The sequence below is a fragment of the Procambarus clarkii genome, chromosome 83, assembly GCF_040958095.1.
Source record: "Procambarus clarkii isolate CNS0578487 chromosome 83, FALCON_Pclarkii_2.0, whole genome shotgun sequence".
NCBI classification, from domain to species: Eukaryota; Metazoa; Arthropoda; class Malacostraca; order Decapoda; family Cambaridae; genus Procambarus; species Procambarus clarkii.
In genome coordinates this window covers 16,080,181-16,105,192 of record NC_091232.1, presented here as the reverse complement: position 1 = coordinate 16,105,192, position 25,012 = coordinate 16,080,181, and the positions used below count along the sequence as shown (strand labels likewise).

Here is a 25,012-nt window from a genome sequence, read left to right as displayed (position 1 = left end):
GGGAGTTTGGGACAAATATGACCTAATGCCGATTTCAGTCCTTGACATATGTTGGGTATAAAAAAAGTCGTAATTTCAAACTGCGAATACGTGCAGAGAGCCAGAATTTGGGTCCAAAATATGGTTCAGGCCTCGAAATTGGGATATTTGGGATATTTCGAAAACTGCAGGGGAGTTTGTGCAAAATGTGACTCACTGCCGCTTTCAGGACTTGGCATATGTTGGGAATAAAAATTCGTAATATCAAACTGCGAATTCGTGCATAGAGCCAGAATTTGGCTCCAAATTATGGCTCAGGCCTCGAAATTGGAATGTTTCGGATATTTTGAAAACTGCAGGGAGGTTTGGGACAAATGTGACCAAACGGCGCTTTCAGTACTTCGCTTATGTTGGGTATAAAATTCGTAATTTCAAACTGCGAAGACGTGCAGAGAGCCAGAATTTGGCTCCAAAATATGGCTCAGGCCTGGAAATTGGGATATTTGGGCTATTTTGAAAACTGCAGGGATGTTTGGGACAAATGTGTCCAAACGCCGCTTACAGTACTTGGAATATGTTGGGTATAAAAAGATGTAATTTCAAACTGCGAATACGTGCAGAGAGCCAGAATTTGGCTCCAGAATATGGATCAGGCCTCGAAATTGGGATATATGCGTTATTTCAAAAACTGCAGGGGAGTTTGTGCAAAATGTGACTCACTGCCGCTTTCAGGACTTGGCATATGTTGGGTATAAAACTTGGTAATTTCAAACTGCGAAGACGTGCAGAGAGCCAGAATTTGGCTCCAAAATATGACTCAGGCCTCGAAATTGGTAAATTTGGGATATTTTGAAAACTGCAGGCGAGTTTGGGACAAATATGACCAAACGCCGCTTTCAGTACTTGACATATGTTGGGTATAAAAAAGTCGCAATTTCAAACTGCGAATACGTGCAGAGAGCCAGAATTTGGCTCCAAAATATGGCTCAGGCCTCGAAATTGGGACGTTTGGGATATTTTGAAAACTGCAGGGGAGTTTGTGCAAAATGTGACTCACTGCCGCTTTCAGTACTTGGCATATGTTGGGTATAAAAAGTCGTAATATCAAACTGCGAATACGTGCAAAGAGCCAGAATTTGGCTCCAAAATATGGCTCAGGCCTCGAAATTGGGATATTTGGCATATTTTGAAAACTGCGGAGAGGTTTGGGACAAATGTGACCAAACGCCGCTTTCAGTACTTGGCATATGTTGGGTATAAAAAGACGTAATTTCGAACTGCGAATACGTGCAGAGAGCCAGAATTTGGCTCCAAAATATGGCTCAGGCCTCGAAATTGGGATATTTGGGATATTTTGAAAACTGCAGGGATGTTTGGGACAAATGTGTCCAAACGCCGCTTTCAGAACTTGGCATATGTTGGGTATAAAAAGATGTAATTTCGAACAGTGAATACGTGCAGAGAGCCAAAATTTGGCTCACAAATATGGCTCAGGCCTCGAAATTGGAATATTTGGGATATTTTGAAAACTGCAGGGGAGTTTGTGCAAAATTTAACTCACTGCCGCTTTCAGAACTTGGCATATGTTGGGTATAAAAAGTGGTAATTTCAAACTGCGAATACGTGCAGAGAGCCAGAATTTGGCTCCAAAATATGACTCGGGCCTCGAAATTGGAAAGTTTGGGATATTTTGAAAACTGCAGGGTATTTTGGGACAAATATGACCAAACGCCGCTTTCAGTACTTGACATATGTTGGGTATAAAAAAGTCGCAATTTCAAACTGCGAATACGTGAAGAGAGCCAGAATTTGGCTCCAAAATATGGCTCAGGCCTCGAAATTGGGACGTTTGGGATATTTTGAAAACTGCAGGGGAGTTTGTGCAAAATGTAACTCACTGCCGCTTTCAGAACTTGGCATATGTTGGGTATAAAAATTCGTAATATGAAACTGCGAATACGTTCAGAGAGCCAGAATTTGGCTCCAAATTATGGTTCAGGCCTCGAAATTGGGATGTTTGGGATACTTTGAAAACTGCAGGGAGGTTTGGGACAAATGTGACCAAACGCCGCTTTCAGTACATGGCATATGTTGGTATAAAAAAGTCGCAATTTCAAACTGCGAATACGAGCAGAGAGTCAGAATTTGGCTCCATAATATGGCTCAGGACTCGAAATTGAGATGTTTGGGATATTTTGAAAACTGCAGGGGAGTTTGTGCAAAATGTGATTCACTGCCGCTTTCAGGACTTGGCATATGTTGGGTATAAAAAGTCGTAATTTCAAACTGCGAATACGTGCTGTTATGATCTCAGCCTGCAGGAGAAACGAGTCTCCCTTCTTGAGAGTTATTCAGCAAGCCTGACCTAACTAGAAGGTCTAGCAAGTATTGAGGTGATAACGCATATGTAAAATAGTTGGTTGGATATGTGTAACAGTTTGAGATTATGGGCAATGCAGAAGAAAATAGATAAATGACGGGCTAGGAGATGTGGACATTTTGCTGGAGGCGTGAGGCTCGCTTCCGGAGGACCTTGACCTCACTTGAGTGCCAGACATCGCAGGGGGAAGCCGCGCTCCGTTTGAGCTCCCGCCAGAAGGGAACCCCTAGTGATATATCTCGAAGAGAAGAGAAGTGTGCGGACGTACCAGCCGTGGAATCGAGCTGGGAACGTTGTGGTCTCAAGTCCTGGTCGACGAGCAGATATTAAATCGCCCAGAAGCATTATTGTGGGCTGTGTGGAGCGCCCTGACCAGACGCCGTCAGAGGGAAAGCGCCCTCGATCAGTTAATCTGTGGTAAGCACGATATACGCCAGTTCATAGTGATTGTTTGTAGTTGGTCGTGTGCCCAGCGACAGTAGCAATGTTTATTTATAAGTTAGACATGTTTTAATAAGGCAGAAAGCCTGAAATAAGAGAGTGGAGAGGGAGGAACACGGAGCGACGTCCGTCCCCTCTGAGCGCTGGCGGACGACTGAGGGAGCCTGGCTCCGGATGGAGGAAGACCCTCCCAGCGAGTGAGACCGCCGCCAGGCGAGGTGGAGTATGGACCCGCCCAAAACGGGGGAGTCCACTCTCACTGTATATAGAGGACAGATAGAGGTTTGAGGCAAGCATATTGTGTGGTTATTTTTGTTTATGTGTTAAAGGGGAACATTTTATTGGAACGTCGATGGGTTGCAGGTTTGTCTTTGGGGAAGAAGTTGCTGAGAACTTCGAAGCCAGCAGATGAAGTAGCTGATGAGACTCCAAGGTAGTGGAGCAGAGGACCTCGAGCTGTGAGGAGAAGCAGCAGTGAAGAGGAGTGTCACGTGCTTCTGCAGAGGTGGAGAAGCACCATAGTTGCTCGGGGAAACTTCATGGTGTAGCAGCCAAGAGAGCTGTGGAAGAACCTAACAGAAGGGTGAAGCACCGTAGTTGCACAAGGAAACTTCATGATAGCAGCCGGGAGGAGCTGCAGAGGATCCTGGTAGTGAAGCCCGGAAGAACCTAAGGATATTAGGGTTGTGAACTTCCAGAGGTGGAAGGGGAAGTTCTGGTGGATTACTTATAGGGAGTTGATAGTGTTTGGTTGTCAGTAGCGTGCAAGACGCAGTGAGAGGTGAGTGACTGTTGGCATCCTTATGTCAAGGAGTTTTTTATACTGAAGTATCAATGAACATCTGTACTGGTATATGTTGTTGCATTCAAATGCTGATTTTCTATATATATATATGTTATCTTGCTGATGGTGCAACAGTGTGTGGGCTTGACCAACTTGAGGAGGTTAATAGTATCAGGTGATGAACCAGGAGTTGGGATACCACTTGATAAGCTGATAATAGAGTTCTGATGGTATTGGAGTGCAGCCTGATTGCGATATTATAGAGTATAGGATTCATTATTATTATATGTGTGTATGTATCGTGTATGTGCTTTGTTCAGTAAATGTGTCACAATTTGCTGGTGTTTGCCCTTGTCCTAGTGAGGCTTCCCAGGAGGTAGTAAAGAAGGAGAGAGAGAGAAAGAACCATGAACCACTGCTGTGGACAGGGTAGGAGGTAATACTAGTAAGTCACAGGGGGATTGAGGAGATCATATCTCATAAGGAGAGAGTGGGGAGTCACAGCGGCTCGAGTGGGTGTGTGCACGTGACAACGAGGCTAAGTGTTGGAGCCGCATCCCCTGAACGTGTGACGTTGAGCCCCTCTCCAAGAGCCAGAAGCGCCAAGGGTGATCTCCTAGTATAAGCACTCTGCCGAGTTGTGGGTTGGGTTGTCCATAGAGAAGGATCAACGACGACAACAACAACCAACCCACAGTCTATAATAAATTGGGGGCCTGTCCGGGAGAGTGAACTGACACACCCACACCCTGTCCAAGAGTGGATTTGTACACCCTTGCTGAAATAAACTGTGTGACCGCAGGTGTATATTCTCTCTCTTGGGAAGACTCACAGGACAAAGATGGATAAGGTGCAAACGTTTGTGGAGTCAGGCAAGCCTGAGGACTTGGAAGGTTGCACGAGGGATCAATTGAAACAAATAGCAGAAAAATGTGGCATCAGGTTGAAAGCATCTAAAGTAGCTGGGATGAAGGATGAGATCCTGAGGCAGTTGAGAGCCAGAAGTGAAGCGGCAGAACAAGGAGCCCAGGAAGGAGCTGAAAGTAGAAAGGAGGATGATGGGCAGGATGAAGTGAGATCCCAGGGATCGAGTAGGAGCAGCAAGAGTAGCCGCAGTAGCAGGAGTAGCCGAAATAGGAGCTTGGAGAGATTCCAGTTAGAGCTCCAGATGCAGCGTGAGGAGAGGCAGTTCCAGCTGGAAAAGATGAAATTAGAACTCCAGATGAAAAATGAAGCCGAGAAGGAAAAAGAGAAAACCAGGCTGGAAGTAGAAAAAGAGAAAACCAGGCTGGAAGTAGAAAAAGAGAAAACCAGGTTGGAAGTAGAAAAAGAGAAAACCAGAGTAAGAGAACTGGAGTTGGAACAGGAGAAAGAAAAAGAGAAAGCAAGACTAGAGGTGGAGAAAGAAAAAGAGAAAACCAGAGTAAGGGAACTGGAGTTGGAACAAGAAAAAGAAAAAGCCCAGGTCGAAAAAGAAAAAGCCCAGGTCGAAAAAGAAAAAGAGAGAACAAAACAAATGCAGATAGAAGCGAATAGAACCTTGGCTGAGCAAAGGATTGAACATGGGTTGCCAGAGAGCACCACCCAGGTATCACACCCACCAGATGTTAGGGTTAGGGAGAAGGACATTCCCTTGTTTGTTCCCGAAGAGGCAGAGAGCTTTTTCGAGCACTTTGAAAAAGTAGCCAGCATCAAAGAGTGGCCACAGGAGGAATGGGCCCAGCTGGTCCAGTTAAGATTGACCGGTGCAGCCAGGGAGGCATACACCCAATTGTCACTGGAAGAGTGCCAGGATTACGCCACAGTAAAGAGCAGCATATTGCGCTCGTTTCAGTTAACCTCAGAGGCTTATAGGAAGCGCTTCAGAGAAATGATCAAAGTTGGAGCATGTACGTTTGCTGAGACAGCAAGAGATCTGGAAAGACGATTCCAGAAGTGGATTGAGGCTGCTGGAGTTGGATCTTACGCTGACCTAAAGCAACTGATGGTCATGGAGAAGTTCTTGGAGATGATGCATCCCGAAACAAAGTTCAAGATCCAAGAAGCAGGGATAAAGGAGGTGAAAGATGCCGCAGATAGGGCAGATATGATTACTGAAGCTTACAAGAGCTTGAGGGAGAACAGAGTGAGAAGCGAGGCGAGACGCAGCAATGGCAGATCCAATGGAGTCTGGGGAGGAAGAAATTATGAAAGACCCAGAAGAGTCTGGGGTGAGAAAAATTTTGATAAATGGGCAGATAAAAGTAAGTACCCTAAAACTCAGAAGAGTAGGTCGCGCACTTCATCTGAAAGTGAGGATGGAGGAGCTAAACGAGAAGCTAATCGTTATCCTGGAAATCGAGAGTCCAGTAAAACCCCACAGAGTGCAAGTAGTGTACCTGGCCAGAGGAATTCTCATGCGAGTGGGCAGAGTCAGAGCTACTCTGGTACATATAGAAGAGACTTTTCCCAGATGAGATGTTACAATTGTAACGGATTGGGTCACGTGATGCGAGATTGTCGGCAGGGCAAGAGAGTTGTGACCCTGGCCATGTGTGACCCCCGAGGTAAATATACTAATGTGTTCCGAGACAAACCACAGAGATTGAACTTAGGGAACGAGAGGTATAGGCCGTTCATGAGCAAAGGTTGGATCAGTGTAGGAGGCCAACCTGAGGTAGAAGTTGGTATCTTAAGGGATACCGGAGCTAATCAGAGCTTGATTACGAGAAGCCTGATTGGGAATGATCGACGGTTAGCTGGCAGGAGTAAGATGAGAGTATATGGGTTATTGTCTGAGAGTGACATGCCCGTATGTACTGTCCAGCTAAGGTCGGAATATGTGTCGGCAGTGGTGATGTTGGGAGTATGCCCCGACATACCTATTCCAGGAGTCCAAGTGATCCTGGGGAATGACTTGTGCGGGACAAAGGTGTTGCCGAGAGTCATAGCGGAGACTGTGCCAGAGGAGAGCCCAGAAGGCCACGGCACGAGTGGGACACCTGAGAGTGTGAACCTGACTGACATCCGAGGAGATGAGTCAGGAGACCGCCAAGCCATTGAGTACCCTGTCTCGGTAGTGAGGAAGGCAGAGGTGGCCGACAAGGAAGACGCTGGAGAAGATGATACAGTGTCGATTCAACCAGTGGAAGATATCGATGTAGATATAGCATGGCTGTTTGACGAAGGGCCAGCCCAGGCAAATGGAGTCTCGGTGAGGTCGAAAGTGAGGATGACCCAGCCGAAGAAGAATCATGTGAAGAGAGCGGACCTGAGTAGAGCCCAGACTGCTGAAATTAAGGGTCGGAAGGTGAATGCAACTGTGCTGAGTAGGAATGAGGAAAGATGTGGACAGACTGAGGACGAGAGTAGAGCGTCAAATTGTCCACGAGCACAGAGGCATATGGATAGTGGAGTTAAGTTGTTTGAGATGTCAAGAGTTGGCATGTTTCACAGAAAACGAGGAGGAGAGATGGTGAAGAGTGATAGCCGAGAAAATGAGAGGAGAAGAGACAGTATGTGTGGGGAGATGCTTACGAGCACTCTGGGAGAGGCAAGACGACGCGTACGGTCGAATGCTGTTGGATGTAGTACAGTGCTCGAAGAAACTTTTAGGGAACGAAGAAGAGTTGAAGGAGAAGAAAGGGAATTGTATAGAGGTGAGAGATGTGGGAAGAGGATGATGATACAAGCATGGAGGAATAGAGGAAAGCCGAGGACTCGATGGAAGTCAAGCAGGATGAGGTCTCGGATAAATGAGGAGACGGAAGGGAGGATAGTCGGTGAAGACGAGGGAGTGGAGTATGATGACAGGAGACGGAAGTATAATGGCAGTAGATGGAAGTATGAAGACGACAGAGGAGATACAGACAGTAGATGTCTGACTCTGGACGTGAAGAGAAGAAGACGAGGAAATGGAGGGTGGAGACAATAAGTAGAGTGGAACGATGGAGTGCCGGCGTCCAAAGAGGACAGCCTAGCTAAGAGGTGTCAGAGAAGTCAAATCGTTTGTGAGAAGATCATATTTCTGGAGAGTTGTGAGCCAGATGTTGCAAGGAGCAACGAACTAATTGTAGACTCCTAAGAGAGTATATGGGGTGAAGAAAGAAACAGTGTGGTGGCGGATGTATTATCCCGAGCTTTGCCACTGGAATAGCTCTCAAAAATAAGGGGAGGGGAGTGTTATGATCTCAGCCTGCAGGAGAAACGAGTCTCCCTTCTTGAGAGTTATTCAGCAAGCCTGACCTAACTAGAAGGTCTAGCAAGTATTGAGGTGATAACGCATATGTAAAATAGTTGGTTGGATATGTGTAACAGTTTGAGATTATGGGCAATGCAGAAGAAAATAGATAAATGACGGGCTAGGAGATGTGGACATTTTGCTGGAGGCGTGAGGCTCGCTTCCGGAGGACCTTGACCTCACTTGAGTGCCAGACATCGCAGGGGGAAGCCGCGCTCCGTTTGAGCTCCCGCCAGAAGGGAACCCCTAGTGATATATCTCGAAGAGAAGAGAAGTGTGCGGACGTACCAGCCGTGGAATCGAGCTGGGAACGTTGTGGTCTCAAGTCCTGGTCGACGAGCAGATATTAAATCGCCCAGAAGCATTATTGTGGGCTGTGTGGAGCGCCCTGACCAGACGCCGTCAGAGGGAAAGCGCCCTCGATCAGTTAATCTGTGGTAAGCACGATATACGCCAGTTCATAGTGATTGTTTGTAGTTGGTCGTGTGCCCAGCGACAGTAGCAATGTTTATTTATAAGTTAGACATGTTTTAATAAGGCAGAAAGCCTGAAATAAGAGAGTGGAGAGGGAGGAACACGGAGCGACGTCCGTCCCCTCTGAGCGCTGGCGGACGACTGAGGGAGCCTGGCTCCGGATGGAGGAAGACCCTCCCAGCGAGTGAGACCGCCGCCAGGCGAGGTGGAGTATGGACCCGCCCAAAACGGGGGAGTCCACTCTCACTGTATATAGAGGACAGATAGAGGTTTGAGGCAAGCATATTGTGTGGTTATTTTTGTTTATGTGTTAAAGGGGAACATTTTATTGGAACGTCGATGGGTTGCAGGTTTGTCTTTGGGGAAGAAGTTGCTGAGAACTTCGAAGCCAGCAGATGAAGTAGCTGATGAGACTCCAAGGTAGTGGAGCAGAGGACCTCGAGCTGTGAGGAGAAGCAGCAGTGAAGAGGAGTGTCACGTGCTTCTGCAGAGGTGGAGAAGCACCATAGTTGCTCGGGGAAACTTCATGGTGTAGCAGCCAAGAGAGCTGTGGAAGAACCTAACAGAAGGGTGAAGCACCGTAGTTGCACAAGGAAACTTCATGATAGCAGCCGGGAGGAGCTGCAGAGGATCCTGGTAGTGAAGCCCGGAAGAACCTAAGGATATTAGGGTTGTGAACTTCCAGAGGTGGAAGGGGAAGTTCTGGTGGATTACTTATAGGGAGTTGATAGTGTTTGGTTGTCAGTAGCGTGCAAGACGCAGTGAGAGGTGAGTGACTGTTGGCATCCTTATGTCAAGGAGTTTTTTATACTGAAGTATCAATGAACATCTGTACTGGTATATGTTGTTGCATTCAAATGCTGATTTTCTATATATATATATGTTATCTTGCTGATGGTGCAACAGTGTGTGGGCTTGACCAACTTGAGGAGGTTAATAGTATCAGGTGATGAACCAGGAGTTGGGATACCACTTGATAAGCTGATAATAGAGTTCTGATGGTATTGGAGTGCAGCCTGATTGCGATATTATAGAGTATAGGATTCATTATTATTATATGTGTGTATGTATCGTGTATGTGCTTTGTTCAGTAAATGTGTCACAATTTGCTGGTGTTTGCCCTTGTCCTAGTGAGGCTTCCCAGGAGGTAGTAAAGAAGGAGAGAGAGAGAAAGAACCATGAACCACTGCTGTGGACAGGGTAGGAGGTAATACTAGTAAGTCACAGGGGGATTGAGGAGATCATATCTCATAAGGAGAGAGTGGGGAGTCACAGCGGCTCGAGTGGGTGTGTGCACGTGACAACGAGGCTAAGTGTTGGAGCCGCATCCCCTGAACGTGTGACGTTGAGCCCCTCTCCAAGAGCCAGAAGCGCCAAGGGTGATCTCCTAGTATAAGCACTCTGCCGAGTTGTGGGTTGGGTTGTCCATAGAGAAGGATCAACGACGACAACAACAACCAACCCACAGTCTATAATAGTGCTGAGAGCAAGAATTTGGCTCCAAAATATGGCTCAGGCCTCGAAGTTGAGATATTTGGGATATTTTGAAAACAGCAGGGAGGTTTGGGACAAATGTGACCAAACGCCGCTTTCAGTATTTGGCATATGTTGGGTATAAAAAAGTCGCAATTTCAAACTGCGAATACGTGCAGAGAGCCAGAATTTGACTCCAAAATATGGCGCAGGCCTCGAAATTGGGATATTTGGGATATTTTGAAAACTGCAGGAGAGTTTGTGCAAAATGTGACTCACTGCCGCTTTCAGGACTTGGCATATGTTGGGTATAAAAATTCTTAATATCAAACTGCGAATACGTGCATAGAGCCAGTATTTGGCTCCAAATTATGGCTCAGGCCTCGAAATTGGGATGTTTGGGATATTTTGGAAACTGAAGGGAGGTTTGGGACAAATGTGACCAAACGCCGCTTTCAGTACTTGGCATATGTTGATATAAAAAAGTCGCAATTTCAAACTGCGAATACGTGCAAAGAGCCAGAATTTGGCTCCATAATATGGATCAGCCTCGATATTGGGATATTTGGAATATTTTGAAAACTGCAGGGGAGTTTGTGAAAAATGTGACTCACTGCCGCTTTCAGGACTTGGCATATGTTGGGTATAAGAAGTCGTAATATCAAACTGCAAATACGTGCAAAGAGCCAGAATTTGACTCCAAAATATGGCTCAGGGCTCGAAATTGGAATATTTGGCATATTTTGAAAACTGCGGGGAGGTTTGGGACAAATGTGACCAAACGCCGCTTTTAGTACTTGGCTTATGTTGGGTATAAAAAGACGTAATTTCGAACTGCGAATACGTGCAGAGAGCCAGAATTTGGCTCCATAATATGGCTCAGGCCTCGAAATTGAGATGTTTGGGATATTTTGAAAACTACAGGGGAGTTTGTGCAAAATGTGATTCACTGCCGCTTTCAGGACTTGGCATATGTTGGGCATAAAAAGTCGTAATTTCAAACTGCGAATACGTGCTGAGAGCAAGAATTTGGCTCCAAAATATGGCTCAGGCCTCGAAGTTGGGATATTTTGAAAACTGCAGGGAGGTTTGGGACAAATGTGACCAAACGCCGCTTTCAGTACTTGGCTTATGTTGGGTATAAAAAGATGTAATTTCGAACTGCGAATACGTGCAGAGAGCCAGAATTTGGCTCCAAAATATAGCTCAGGCCTCGAAATTGGAATATTTGGGATATTTCGAAAACATGCTGGGGAGTTTGTTCAAAATGTGACTCACTGCCGCTTTCATTACTTGGCATATGTTGGGTATAAAAAAGTCGCAATTTCAAACTGCGAATACGTGCAGAGAGCCAGAATTTGGGTCCAAAATATGGTTCAGGCCTCGAAATTGGGATATTTGGGATATTTCGAAAACTGCAGGGGAGTTTGTGCAAAATGTGACTCACTGCCGCTTTCAGGACTTGGCATATGTTGGGAATAAAAATTCGTAATATCAAACTGCGAATTCGTGCATAGAGCCAGAATTTGGCTCCAAATTATGGCTCAGGCCTCGAAATTGGGATGTTTCGGATATTTTGAAAACTGCAGGGAGGTTTGGGACAAATGTGACCAAACGGCGCTTTCAGTACTTCGCTTATGTTGGGTATAAAATTCGTAATTTCAAACTGCGAAGACGTGCAGAGAGCCAGAATTTGGCTCCAAAATATGGCTCAGGCCTGGAAATTGGGATATTTGGGCTATTTTGAAAACTGCAGGGATGTTTGGGACAAATGTGTCCAAACACCGCTTACAGTACTTGGAATATGTTGAGTATAAAAAGATGTAATTTCAAACTGCGAATACGTGCAGAGAGCCAGAATTTGGCTCCAGAATATGGATCAGGCCTCGAAATTGGGATATATGCGTTATTTCAAAAACTGCAGGGGAGTTTGTGCAAAATGTGACTCACTGCCGCTTTCAGGACTTGGCATATGTTGGGTATAAAACTTGGTAATTTCAAACTGCGAAGACGTGCAGAGAGCCAGAATTTGGCTCCAAAATATGACTCAGGCCTCGAAATTGGTAAATTTGGGATATTTTGAAAACTGCAGGCGAGTTTGGGACAAATATGACCAAACGCCGCTTTCAGTACTTGACATATGTTGGGTATAAAAAAGTCGCAATTTCAAACTGCGAATACGTGCAGAGAGCCAGAATTTGGCTCCAAAATATGGCTCAGGCCTCGAAATTGGGACGTTTGGGATATTTTGAAAACTGCAGGGGAGTTTGTGCAAAATGTGACTCACTGCTGCTTTCAGTACTTGGCATATGTTGGGTATAAAAAGTCGTAATATCAAACTGCGAATACGTGCAAAGAGCCAGAATTTGGCTCCAAAATATGGCTCAGGCCTCGAAATTGGGATATTTGGCATATTTTGAAAACTGCGGAGAGGTTTGGGACAAATGTGACCAAACGCCGCTTTCAGTACTTGGCATATGTTGGGTATAAAAAGACGTAATTTCGAACTGCGAATACGTGCAGAGAGCCAGAATTTGGCTCCAAAATATGGCTCAGGCCTCGAAATTGGGATATTTGGGATATTTTGAAAACTGCAGGAATGTTTGGGACAAATGTGTCCAAACGCCGCTTTCAGAACTTGGCATATGTTGGGTATAAAAAGATGTAATTTCGAACAGTGAATACGTGCAGAGAGCCAAAATTTGGCTCCAAAATATGGCTCAGGCCTCGAAATTGGAATATTTGGGATATTTTGAAAACTGCAGGGGAGTTTGTGCAAAATTTAACTCACTGCCGCTTTCAGAACTTGGCATATGTTGGGTATAAAAAGTGGTAATTTCAAACTGCGAATACGTGCAGAGAGCCAGAATTTGGCTCCAAAATATGACTCGGGCCTCGAAATTGGAAAGTTTGGGATATTTTGAAAACTGCAGGGTATTTTGGGACAAATATGACCAAACGCCGCTTTCAGTACTTGACATATGTTGGGTATAAAAAAGTCGCAATTTCAAACTGCGAATACGTGAAGAGAGCCAGAATTTGGCTCCAAAATATGGCTCAGGCCTCGAAATTGGGACGTTTGGGATATTTTGAAAACTGCAGGGGAGTTTGTGCAAAATGTAACTCACTGCCGCTTTCAGAACTTGGCATATGTTGGGTATAAAAATTCGTAATATCAAACTGCGAATACGTTCAGAGAGCCAGAATTTGGCTCCAAATTATGGTTCAGGCCTCGAAATTGGGATGTTTGGGATACTTTGAAAACTGCAGGGAGGTTTGGGACAAATGTGACCAAACGCCGCTTTCAGTACATGGCATATGTTGGTATAAAAAAGTCGCAATTTCAAACTGCGAATACGAGCAGAGAGTCAGAATTTGGCTCCATAATATGGCTCAGGCCTCGAAATTGAGATGTTTGGGATATTTTGAAAACTGCAGGGGAGTTTGTGCAAAATGTGATTCACTGCCGCTTTCAGGACTTGGCATATGTTGGGTATAAAAAGTCGTAATTTCAAACTGCGAATACGTGCTGAGAGCAAGAATTTGGCTCCAAAATATGGCTCAGGCCTCGAAGTTGGGATATTTGGGATATTTTGAAAACTGCAGGGAGGTTTGGGACAAATGTGACCAAACGCCGCTTTCAGTATTTGGCATATGTTGGGTATAAAAAAGTCGCAATTTCAAACTGCGAATACGTGCAGAGAGCCAGAATTTGACTCCAAAATATGGCGCAGGCCTCGAAATTGGGATATTTGGGATATTTTGAAAACTGCAGGAGAGTTTGTGCAAAATGCGACTCACTGCCGCTTTCAGGACTTGGCATATGTTGGGTATAAAAATTCTTAATATCAAACTGCGAATACGTGCATAGAGCCAGTATTTGGCTCCAAATTATGGCTCAGGCCTCGAAATTGGGATGTTTGGGATATTTTGGAAACTGAAGGGAGGTTTGGGACAAATGTGACCAAACGCCGCTTTCAGTACTTGGCATATGTTGATATAAAAAAGTCGCAATTTCAAACTGCGAATACGTGCAAAGAGCCAGAATTTGGCTCCATAATATGGATCAGCCTCGATATTGGGATATTTGGAATATTTTGAAAACTGCAGGGGAGTTTGTGAAAAATGTGACTCACTGCCGCTTTCAGGACTTGGCATATGTTGGGTATAAAACGTGGTAATTTCAAACTGCGAAGACGTGCAGAGAGCCAGAATTTGGCTTCAAAATATGACTCAGGCCTCGAAATTGGGAAATCTGGGATATTTTGAAAACTGCAGGGGAGTTTGTGCAAAATGTAACTCACTGCCGCTTTCAGGGCTTGGCATATGTTGGGTATAAAACGTGGTAATTTCAAACTGCGAGGACGTGCAGAGAGCCAGAATTTGGCTCCAAAATATGACTCAGGCCTCGAAATTGGGAAATTTGGGATATTTTGAAAACTGCAGGGGAGTTTGGGACAAATATGACCAAACGCCGCTTTCAGTACTTGACATATGTTGGGTATAAAAAAGTCGCAATTTCAAACTGCGAATACGTGCAGAGATCCAGAATTTGGCTCCAAAATTTGGCTCAGGTGTCGAAATTGGGATATTTGGGATATTTCAAAAACTGCAGGGGAGTTTGTGCAAAATGTGACTCACTGCTACTTTCAGGACTTAGCATATGTTGGGTATAAAATTCGTAATATCAAACTGCGAATACGTGCAGAGAGCCAGAATTTGGCTGGAAAATATAGCTCAGGCCTCGATATTGGGATGTTTGGGATATTTTGAAAACTGCAGGAAGGTTTGGGACAAATGTGACCAAACGCCGCTTTCAGTACTTCGCATATCATGGGTATAAAAAAGTCGTAATTTCAAACTGCGAATACGTGCAGAGAGCAAGAATTTGGCTCCAAAATATGGCTCAGGCCTCGAAATTGGGACGTTTGGGATATTTTGAAAACTGCAGGGGAGTTTGTGCAGAATGTGACTCACTGCCGCTTTCAGTACTTGGCATATGTTGGGTATAAGAAGTCGTAATATCAAACTGCAAATACGTGCAAAGAGCCAGAATTTGACTCCAAAATATGGCTCAGGGCTCGAAATTGGAATATTTGGCATATTTTGAAAACTGCGGGGAGGTTTGGGACAAATGTGACCAAACGCCGCTTTTAGTACTTGGCTTATGTTGGGTATAAAAAGACGTAATTTCGAACTGCGAATACGTGCAGAGAGCCAGAATTTGGCTCCATAATATGGCTCAGGCCTCGAAATTGAGATGTTTGGGATATTTTGAAAACTACAGGGGAGTTTGTGCAAAATGTGATTCACTGCCGCTTTCAGGACTTGGCATATGTTGGGCATAAAAAGTCGTAATTTCAAACTGCGAATACGTGCTGAGAGCAAGAATTTGGCTCCAAAATATGGCTCAGGCCTCGAGGTTGGGATATTTTGAAAACTGCAGGGAGGTTTGGGACAAATGTGACCAAACGCCGCTTTCAGTACTTGGCTTATGTTGGGTATAAAAAGACGTAATTTCGAACTGCGAATACGTGCAGAGAGCCAGAATTTGGCTCCAAAATATAGCTCAGGCCTCGAAATTGGGATATTTGGCATATTTTGAAAACTGCGGGGAGGTTTGGGACAAATGTGACCAAACGCCGCTTTCAGTACTTGGCATATGTTGGGTATAAAAAGATGTAATTTCGAACAGCGAATAAGTGCAGAGAGCCAAAATTTGGCTCCAAAATATGGCTCAGGCCTCGAAATTGGAATATTTGGGATATTTCGAAAACTGCAGGGGAGTTTGTTCAAAATGTGACTCACTGCCGCTTTCATTACTTGGCATATGTTGGGTATAAAAAAGTCGCAATTTCAAACTGCGAATACGTGCTGAGAGCAAGAATTTGGCTCCAAAATATGGCTCAGGCCTCGAAGTTGGGATATTTTGAAAACTGCAGGGAGGTTTGGGACAAATGTGACCAAACGCCGCTTTCAGTATTTGGCATATGCTGGGTATAAAAAAGTCGCAATTTCAAACAGCGAATACGTGCAGAGAGCCAGAATTTGACTCCAAAATATGGCGCAGGCCTCGAAATTGGGATATTTGGGATATTTTGAAAACTGCAGGAGAGTTTGTGCAAAATGTGACTCAACTGCCGCTTTAAGGACTTGGCATATGTTGGGTATAAAAATTCTTAATATCAAACTGCGAATACGTGCATAGAGCCAGAATTTGGCTCCAAATTATGGCTCAGGCCTCGAAATTGGGATGTTTGGGATATTTTGGAAACTGAAGGGAGGTTTGGGACAAATGTGACCAAACGCCGCTTTCAGTACTTGGCATATGTTGATATAAAAAAGTCGCAATTTCAAACTGCGAATACGTGCAAAGAGCCAGAATTTGGCTCCATAATATGGATCAGCCTCGATATTGGGATATTTGGAATATTTTGAAAACTGCAGGGGAGTTTGTGAAAAATGTGACTCACTGCCGCTTTCAGGACTTGGCATATGTTGGGTATAAAACGTGGTAATTTCAAACTGCGAAGACGTGCAGAGAGCCAGAATTTGGCTCCAAAATATGACTCAGGCCTCGAAATTGGGAAATTTGGGATATTTTGAAAACTGCAGGGGAGTTTGTGCAAAATGTGACTCACTGCCGCTTTCAGTACTTGCATATGTTGGGTATAAAAAGTCGTAATATCATACTGCGAATACGTGCAAAGAGCCAGAATTTGGGTCCAAAATATGGCTCAGGCCTCGAAATTGGGATATTTGGCATATTTAGAAAACTGCGGGGAGGTTTGGGACAAATGTGACCAAACGCCGCTTTCAGTACTTGGCTTATGTTGGGTATAAAAAGACGTAATTTCGAACTGCGAATACGTGCAGAGAGCCAGAATTTGGCTCCAAAATATAGCTCAGGCCTCGAAATTGGGATATTTGGCATATTTTGAAAACTGCGGGGAGGTTTGGGACAAATGTGACCAAACGCCGCTTTCAGTACTTGGCATATGTTGGGTATAAAAAGATGTAATTTCGAACAGCGAATAAGTGCAGAGAGCCAAAATTTGGCTCCAAAATATGGCTCAGGCCTCGAAATTGGAATATTTGGGATATTTCGAAAACTGCAGGGGAGTTTGTTCAAAATGTGACTCACTGCCGCTTTCATTACTTGGCATATGTTGGGTATAAAAAAGTCGCAATTTCAAACTGCGAATACGTGCAGAGATCCAGAATTTGGCTCCAAAATTTGGCTCAGGCCTCGAAGTTGGGATATTTGGGATATTTTGAAAATTTCAGGGAGGTTTGGGACAAATGTGACCAAACGCTGCTTTCAGTATTTGGCATATGTTAGGTATAAAAAAGTCGCAATTTCAAACTGCGAATACCTGCAGAGAGCCAGAATTTGACTCCAAAATATGGCGCAGGCCTCGAAATTGGGATATTTGGGATATTTTGAAAACTGCAGGAGAGTTTGTGCAAAATGTGACTCACTGCCGCTTTCAGGACTTGGCATATGTTGCGTATAAAAATTCTTAATATCAAACAGCGAATACGTGCATAGAGCCAGAATTTTGCTCCAAATTATGGCTCAGGCCTCGAAATTTGGATCTTTGGGATATTTTGGAAACTGCAGGGAGGTTTGGGACAAATGTGACCAAACGCCGCTTTCAGTACTTGGCATATGTTGGTATAAAAAAGTCGCAATTTCAAACTGCGAATATGTGCAAAGAGCCAGAATTTGGCTCCATAATATGCATCAGCCTCGAAATTGGGATATTTGGAATATTTTGAAACTGCAGGGGAGTTTGTGAAAAATGTGACTCACTGCCGCTTTCAGGACTTGGCATATGTTGGGTATAAAAAGTGGTAATTTCAAACTGCGAATACGTGCAGAGAGCCAGAATTTGGCTCCAAAATATGACTCAGGCCTCGAAATTAGGAAGTTTGGGATATTTTGAAAACTTCAGGGGATTTTTGGACAAATATGACCAAACGCCGCTTTCAGTACTTGACATATGTTGGGTATAAAAAAAGTCGCAATTTCAAACTGCGAATACGTGCAGAGAGCCAGAATTTGGCTCCAAAATATGGCTCAGGCCTCGAAACTGAGACGTTTGGGATATTTTGAAAACTGCAGGGGAGTTTGTGCAAAATGTGACTCACTGCCGCTTTCAGGACTTGGCATATGTTGGGTATAAAAATTCGTAATATCAAACTGCGAATACGTTCAGAGAGCCAGAATATCGCTCCAAATTATGTTCAGGCCTCGAATTTGGGATGTTTGGGATACTTTGAAAACTGCAGGGAGGTTTGGGACAAATGTAACCAAACGCCACTTTCAGTACCTAGCATATGTTGGTATAAAAAAGTCGCAATTTCTAACTGCGAATAAGTGCAGAGAGTCAGAATTTGGCTCCATAATATGGCTCAGGCCTCGAAATTGGGATATTTGGGATATTTTGAAAACTGCAGAGGAGTTTGTGCAAAATGTGACTCACTGCCGCTCTCAGGACTTGGCATATGTTGGGTATAAAAAGTCGTAATTTCAAACTGCGAATACGTGCAGAGAGCCAGAATTTGGCTCCAAAATATGACTCAGGCCTCGAAATTGGGAAGTTGTGGATATTTTGAAAACTGCAGGGGGGTTTGGGACAAATATGACCATTCTCCGCTTTCAGTACTTGGCATATGTTGGGTATAAAAAGTCGTAACTTCAAACTGCGAATACGTGCAGAGAGCCAGAATTTGGCTCCAAAATATGGCTTTGGCCTCGAAATTGTGATATTTGGGATATTACAAAAACTGCAGGGGAGTTTGTGCAAAATGTGACTCACTGCCGCTTTCAGGACTTGGCATATGTTGGGTATAAAAAGTCGTAATATCAAACTGCGAATACGTGCAGAGAGTAAGGATTTGGCTCCAAAATATGGTTCAGGCCTCGATATTGGGATGTTTGGGATATTTTGAAAACTGCAGGAAGGTTTGGGACAAATGTGACCAAACGCTGCTTACAGTACTTCGCATATGTTGGGTATAAAAAAGTCGTAATTTCAAACTGCGAATACGTGCAGAGAGCCTGAATTTGGCTCCAAAATATGGCTCAGGCCTCGAAATTGGGATATTTGGGATATTTCGAATACTGCAGGGGATTTTGTGCAAAATGGGACTCACTGCCGCTTTCAGGACTTCGCATATGTTGGGTATAAAAATTCTTAATATCAAACTGCGAATACATGCATAGAGCCAGAATTTGGCTGCAAATTATGGCTCAGGCCTCGAAATTGGGATGTTTGGGATATTTTGAAAACTGCAGGGAGGTTTGGGACAAATGTGACCAAAAGCCGCTTTCAGTACTTGGCATATGTTGGTATAAAAAAGTCGCAATTTCAAACTGCGAATACGTGCAAAGAGCAAGAATTTGGCTCCATAATATGGCTCAGCATCTAAATTGGGATATTTAGGATATTTTGAAAACTGCAGGGGAGTTCGTGCAAAATGTGACTCACTGCCACTTTCAGGACTTGGCATATGTTGGGTATAAAAAGTGGTAATTTCAAACTGCGAATACGTGCAGAGAGCCAGAATTTGGCTCCAAAATATGACTCGGGCCTCGAAATTTGGAAGTTTTTGATATTTTGAAAACTGCAGGGTATTTTGGGACAAATATGACCAAACGCCGCTATCAGTACTTGACATATGTTGGGTATAAAAAAGTCACAATTTCAAACTGCGAATACGTGCAGAGAGCCAGAATTTGGCTCCAAAATATGGCTCAGGCCTCGAAATTGGGACGTTTGGGATATTTTGAAAACTGCAGGGGAGTTTGTGCAAAATGTGACTCACTGCCGCTTTCAGAACTTGGCATATGTTGGGTATAAAAATTCGTAATATCAAACTGCGAATACGTTCAGAGAGCCAAAATTTGGCTCCAAATTATGGTTCAGGCCTCGAAATTGGGATGTTTGGGATACTTTGAAAACTGCAGGGAGGTTTGGGACAAATGTGACCAAACGCCGCTTTCAGTACATGGCATATGTTGGTATAAAAAAGTCGCAATTTCAAACTGCGAATACGAGCAGAGAGTCAATATTTGGCTCCATAATATGGCTCAGGCCTCGAAATTGAGATGTTTGGGATATTTTGAAAACTGCAGGGGAGTTTGTGCAAAATGTGACTCACTGCCGCTTTCAGGACTTGGCATATGTTGGGTATAAAAAGTCGTAATTTCAAACTGCGAATACGAGCTGAGAGCAAGAATTTGGCTCCAAAATATGGCTCAGGCCTCGAAGTTGGGAAATTTGGGATATTTTGAAAACTTCAGGGAGGTTTGGGACAAATGTGACCAAACGCCGCTTTCAGTATTTGGCATATGTTAGGTATAAAAAAGTCGCAATTTCAAACTGCGAATACCTGCAGAGAGCCAGAATTTGACTCCAAAATATGGCGCAGGCCTCGAAATTGGGATATTTGGGATATTTTGAAAACTGCAGGAGAGTTTGTGCAAAATGTGACTCACTGCAGCTTTCAGGACTTTGCATATGTTGCGTATAAATATTCTTAATATCAAACTGCGAATACGTGCATAGAGCCAGAATTTGGCTCCAAATTATGGCTCAGGCCTCGAAATTGGGATGTTTGGGATACTTTGGAAACTGCAGGGAGGTTTGGGACAAATGTGACCAAACGCCGCTTTCAGTACTTGGCATATGTTGGTATAAAAAAGTCGCAATTTCAAACTGCGAATATGTGCAAAGAGCCAGAATTTGGCTCCATAATATGCATCAGCCTCGAAATTGGGATATTTGGAATATTTTGAAACTGCAGGGGAGTTTGTGAAAAATGTGACTCACTGCCGCTATCAGGACTTGGCATATGTTGGGTATAAAAAGTGGTAATTTCAAACTGCGAATACGTGCAGAAAGCCAGAATTTGGCTCCAAAATATGACTTAGGCCTCGAAATTGGGAAGTTTGGGATATTTTGAAAACTGCAGGGGATTTTTGGACAAATATGACCAAACGCCGCTTTCAGTACTTGACATATGTTGGGTATAAAAAAGTCGCAATTTCAAACTGCGAATACGTGCAGAGAGCCAGAATTTGGCTCCAAAATATGGCTCAGGCCTCGAAAATGAGACGTTTGGGATATTTTGAAAACTGCAGGGGAGTTTGTGCAAAATGTGACTCACTGCCGCTTTCAGGACTTGGCATATGTTGGGTATAAAAATTCGTAATATCAAACTGCGAATACGTTCAGAGAGCCAGAATTTCGCTCCAAATTATGGTTCAGGCCTCGAATTTGGGATGTTTGGGATACTTTGAAAACTGCAGGGAGGTTTGGGACAAATGTGACCAAACGCCACTTTCAGTACATTGCATATGTTGGTATAAAAAAGTCGCAATTTCAAACTGCGAATAAGTGCAGAGAGTCAGAATTTGGCTCCATAATATGGCTCAGGCCTCGAAATTGGGATATTTGGGATATTTTGAAAACTGCAGAGGAGTTTGTGCAAAATGTGACTCACTGCCGCTCTCAGGACTTGGCATATGTTGGGTATAAAAAGTCGTAATTTCAAACTGCGAATACGTGCAGAGAGCCAGAATTTGGCTCCAAAATATGACTCACGCCTCGAAATTGGGAAGTTGTGGATATTTTGAAAACTGCAGGGGAGTTTGGGACAAATATGACCATTCTCCGCTTTCAGTACTTGGTATATGTTGGGTATAAAAAGTCGCAATTTCAAACTGCGAATACGTGCAGAGAGCCAGAATTTGGCTCCAAAATATGGCTTTGGCCTCGAAATTGGGATATTTGGGATATTACAAAAAATGCAGGGGAGTTTGTGCAAAATGTGACTCACTGCCGCTTTCAGGACTTGGCATATGTTGGGTATAAAAAGTCGTAATATCAAACTGCGAATACGTGCAGAGAGCAAGGATTTGGCTCCAAAATATGGCTCAGGCCTCGAAGTTGGGATATTTGGGATATTTTGAAAACTGCAGGGAGGTTTGGGACAAATGTCACCAAACGCCGCTTTCAGTACTTGGCATATGTTGAGTATAAAAAAGTCGCAATTTTAAACTGCGAATACGTGCAGAGAGCCAGAATTTGAATCCAAAATACGGCTCAGGCCTCGAAATTGGGATATTTGGGATATTTCAAAAACTGCAGGGGAGTTTGTGCAAAATGTGACTCACTGCCGCTTTCAAGACTTATCATATGTTGGGTATAAAAAGTCGTAATATCAAACTGCGAATACATACATAGAGCAAGAATTTGGCTCCAAAAAATGGCTCAGGCCTCGAAGTTGGGATATATGGGATATTTTAAAAACTGGAGGGGAGTCTGTGCAAAATGTGACTTGCTGCTGCTTTCAGTACTTGGCATATGTTAGGTATAAAATTCGTAATATCAATTTGCGAATACGTGCAGAGAGCCAGAATTTGGCTCCAAAATAAGGCTCAGGCCTCGAATTTGGGATGTTTGGGATATTTTGAAAACTGTAGGAAGGTTTGGGACAAATGTGACCAAACGCCGCTTTCAGTACTTCGCATATGTTGGGTATAAAAAAGTCGCAATTTCAAACTGCGAATACGTGCAAAGAGCCAGAATTTGGCTCCATAATATGGCTCAGGCCTCGAAATTGGGATATTTGGGATATTTTAAAAACTGCAGGGAAGTTTGTGCAAAATGTGACTCACTGCCGCTTTCAGGACTTGGCATATGTTGGGTATAAAACGTGGTAATTTGAAAATGCGAAGACGTGCAGAGAGCCAGAATTTGGCTCCAAAATATGACTCAGGCCTCGAAATTTGGAAGTTTGGGATATTTTGAAAACTGCAGGGGAGTTTGGGACAAATATGCCCAAACGCCGCTTTCAGTACTTGGCATATGTTGGGTATAAAAAGTCGTAATATCAAACTGCGAATACGTGCAAAGAGCCAGAATTTGGCTCCAAAATATGGCTCAGGCCTCGAAATTGGGATATTTGGCATATTTTGAAAACTGCGGAGGGGTTTGGGACAAATGTGACCAAATGCGGCTTTCAGTACTTGGCATATGTTGGGTATAAAAAGATGTAATTTCAAACTGCGAATACGTGCAGAGCGCCAGAATTTGGCTCCAAAATATGGCTCAGGCCTTGAAATTGGGATATTTGCGTTATTTGGAAAACTGGAAGAGAGTTTGGGCAAAATGTGACTCACTGCCGCTTTCATTATTTTGCATATGTTGGGTATAAAAAAGTCGCAATTTCAAACTGCGAATACGTGCAGAGATCTAGAATTTGGCTCCAAAATATGGCTCAGGCCTCGAACTTAGGATATTTGGGATATTTCAAAAACTGCAGGGGAGTTTGTTCAAAATGTGACTCACTGCCGCTTTCAGGACTTGGCATATGTTGGGTACAAAAATTCGTAATATCAAACTGCGAATACGTGCATAGAGCCAGAATTTGGCTCCAAATTATGGCTCAGGCCTCGAAATTGGGATGTTTGGGATATTTTGAAAACTGCAGGGATTTTTGGTACAAATGTGACCAAACGCCGCTTTCAGTACTTGGCATATGTTGGTATAAAAAAGTCGCAATTTCAAACTGCGAATACGTGCAGTGAGCCAGAATTTGGCTCCATAATATGGCTCAGGCCTCGAAATTGGGATATTTATGATATTTCGAAAACTGCAGGAGAACTTGTGCAAAATGTGACTCACTGCCGCTTTCAGGACTTAGCATATGTTGGGTATAAAAAGTCGTAATATCAAACTGCGAATACGTGCATAGAGCCAGAATTTGGCTCCAAAATATGGCTCAGGCCTCGAAATTGGAATATTTGGGATATTTTGAAAACTGGAGGGGAGTCTGTGCAAAATGTGACTTACTGCTACATTCAGTACTTGGCATATGTTGGGTATAAAATTCGTAATAAAAAACTGCAAATACGTGCAGAGAGCCAGAATTTGGCTCCATAATATGGCTCAGGCCTCGAAATTGGGATATTTGGGATATTTTGAAAACTGCCGGGGAGTTTGTGCAAAATGTGACTCACTGCTGCTCTCAGGACTTGGCATATGTTGGGTATAAAAAGTGGTAATTTCAAACTGCGAATACGTGCAGAGAGCCAGAATTTGGCTCCAAAGTATGGCTCAGGCCTCGAAATTGGGACTTTGGGATATTTTGAAAACTGCAGGGGAGTTTGTGCAATATGTGACTCACTGCCGATTTCAGTACTTGGCATATGTTGGGTATAAAAAGTCGTAATATCAAACTGCGAATACGTGCTAAGAGCCAGAATTTGGCTCCAAAATATGGCTCAGGCCTCGAAATTAGGATATTTGGCATATTTTGAAAACTGCGGGGAGGTTTGGGACAAATGTGACAAAACGCGGCTTTCAGTACTTGGCATATGTTGGGTATAAAAAGACGTAATTTCAAACTACGAATACGTGCAGAGAGCCAGAATTTGGCTCCAAAATATGACTCAGGCCTCGAAATTGGGATATTTGGGATATTTTGAAAACTGCAGGGATGTATGGGACAAATGTCACCAAATGTCGCTTTCAGTACTTGGCATATGTTGGGTATAAAAAGTCGTAATATCAAACTGCGAATACGTGCAGAGAGCCAGAATTTGGCTCCAAAATATGGCTCAGGCCTCGAAATTGGGATATTTGGGATATTTTGAAAACTGGAGGGGAGTCTGTGCAAAATGTGACTTACTGCTACATTCAGTACTTGGCATATGTTGGGTATAAAATTCGTAATAAAAAACTGCAAATACGTGCAGTGAGCCAGAATTTGGCTCCAAAGTATGACTCAGGCCTCGAAATTGGGACTTTGGGATATTTTGAAAACTGCAGGGGAGTTTGTGCAATATGTGACTCACTGCCGATTTCAGTACTTGGCATATGTTGGGTATAAAAAGACGTAATTTCGAACTACGAATACGTGCAGAGAGCCAGAATTTGGCTCCAAAATATGACTCAGGCCTCGAAATTGGGATATTTGGGATATTTTGAAAACTGCAGGGATGTTTGGGACAAATGTCACCAAATGTCGCTTTCAGTACTTGGCATATGTTGGGTATAAAAAGATGTAATTTCAAACTGCGAATACGTGCAGAGAGCCAGAATTTGGCTCCATAATATGGCTCAGGCCTCGAAATTGGGATATTTGGTTTTTTCAAAAACTGCAGGGGAGTTTGTGCAAAATGTGACTCACTGCCACTTTCAGGACTTGGCATATGTTGGGTATAAAAATTCGTTATATCAAATTA

At 43.6% G+C, this 25,012-nt stretch overlaps 1 protein-coding gene across 2 annotated transcripts; it reads left to right on the top strand.

Annotated features, from left to right (window-relative positions):
* Positions 1-2,278: 2,278 nt before the first annotated feature.
* On the top strand, positions 2,279-9,385 carry LOC138358459 (uncharacterized). 2 transcript variants are annotated; one of them, XR_011225413.1, is made up of 2 exons: positions 2,279-8,240; positions 8,628-9,385. XR_011225413.1 is itself a non-coding variant. In XM_069316445.1 (2 exons), the coding sequence occupies exon 2, from the start codon at positions 4,426-4,428 to the stop codon at positions 7,495-7,497; it is 3,072 nt and encodes a 1,023-aa protein (XP_069172546.1). In that variant the 5' UTR covers positions 2,279-2,776; positions 3,164-4,425; the 3' UTR covers positions 7,498-9,385. The 2 variants fall into 2 exon arrangements, 1 of the variants encoding a protein (XP_069172546.1); XM_069316445.1 differs by having other exon boundaries at positions 2,279-2,776; positions 3,164-9,385.
* Positions 9,386-25,012: the final 15,627 nt, after the last annotated feature.

Bases quoted from the DNA above. Each gene is read 5' to 3' on its own strand.
- LOC138358459 (XM_069316445.1), top strand. From the start codon at position 4,426: ATGGATAAGGTGCAAACGTTTGTGGAGTCAGGCAAGCCTGAGGACTTG.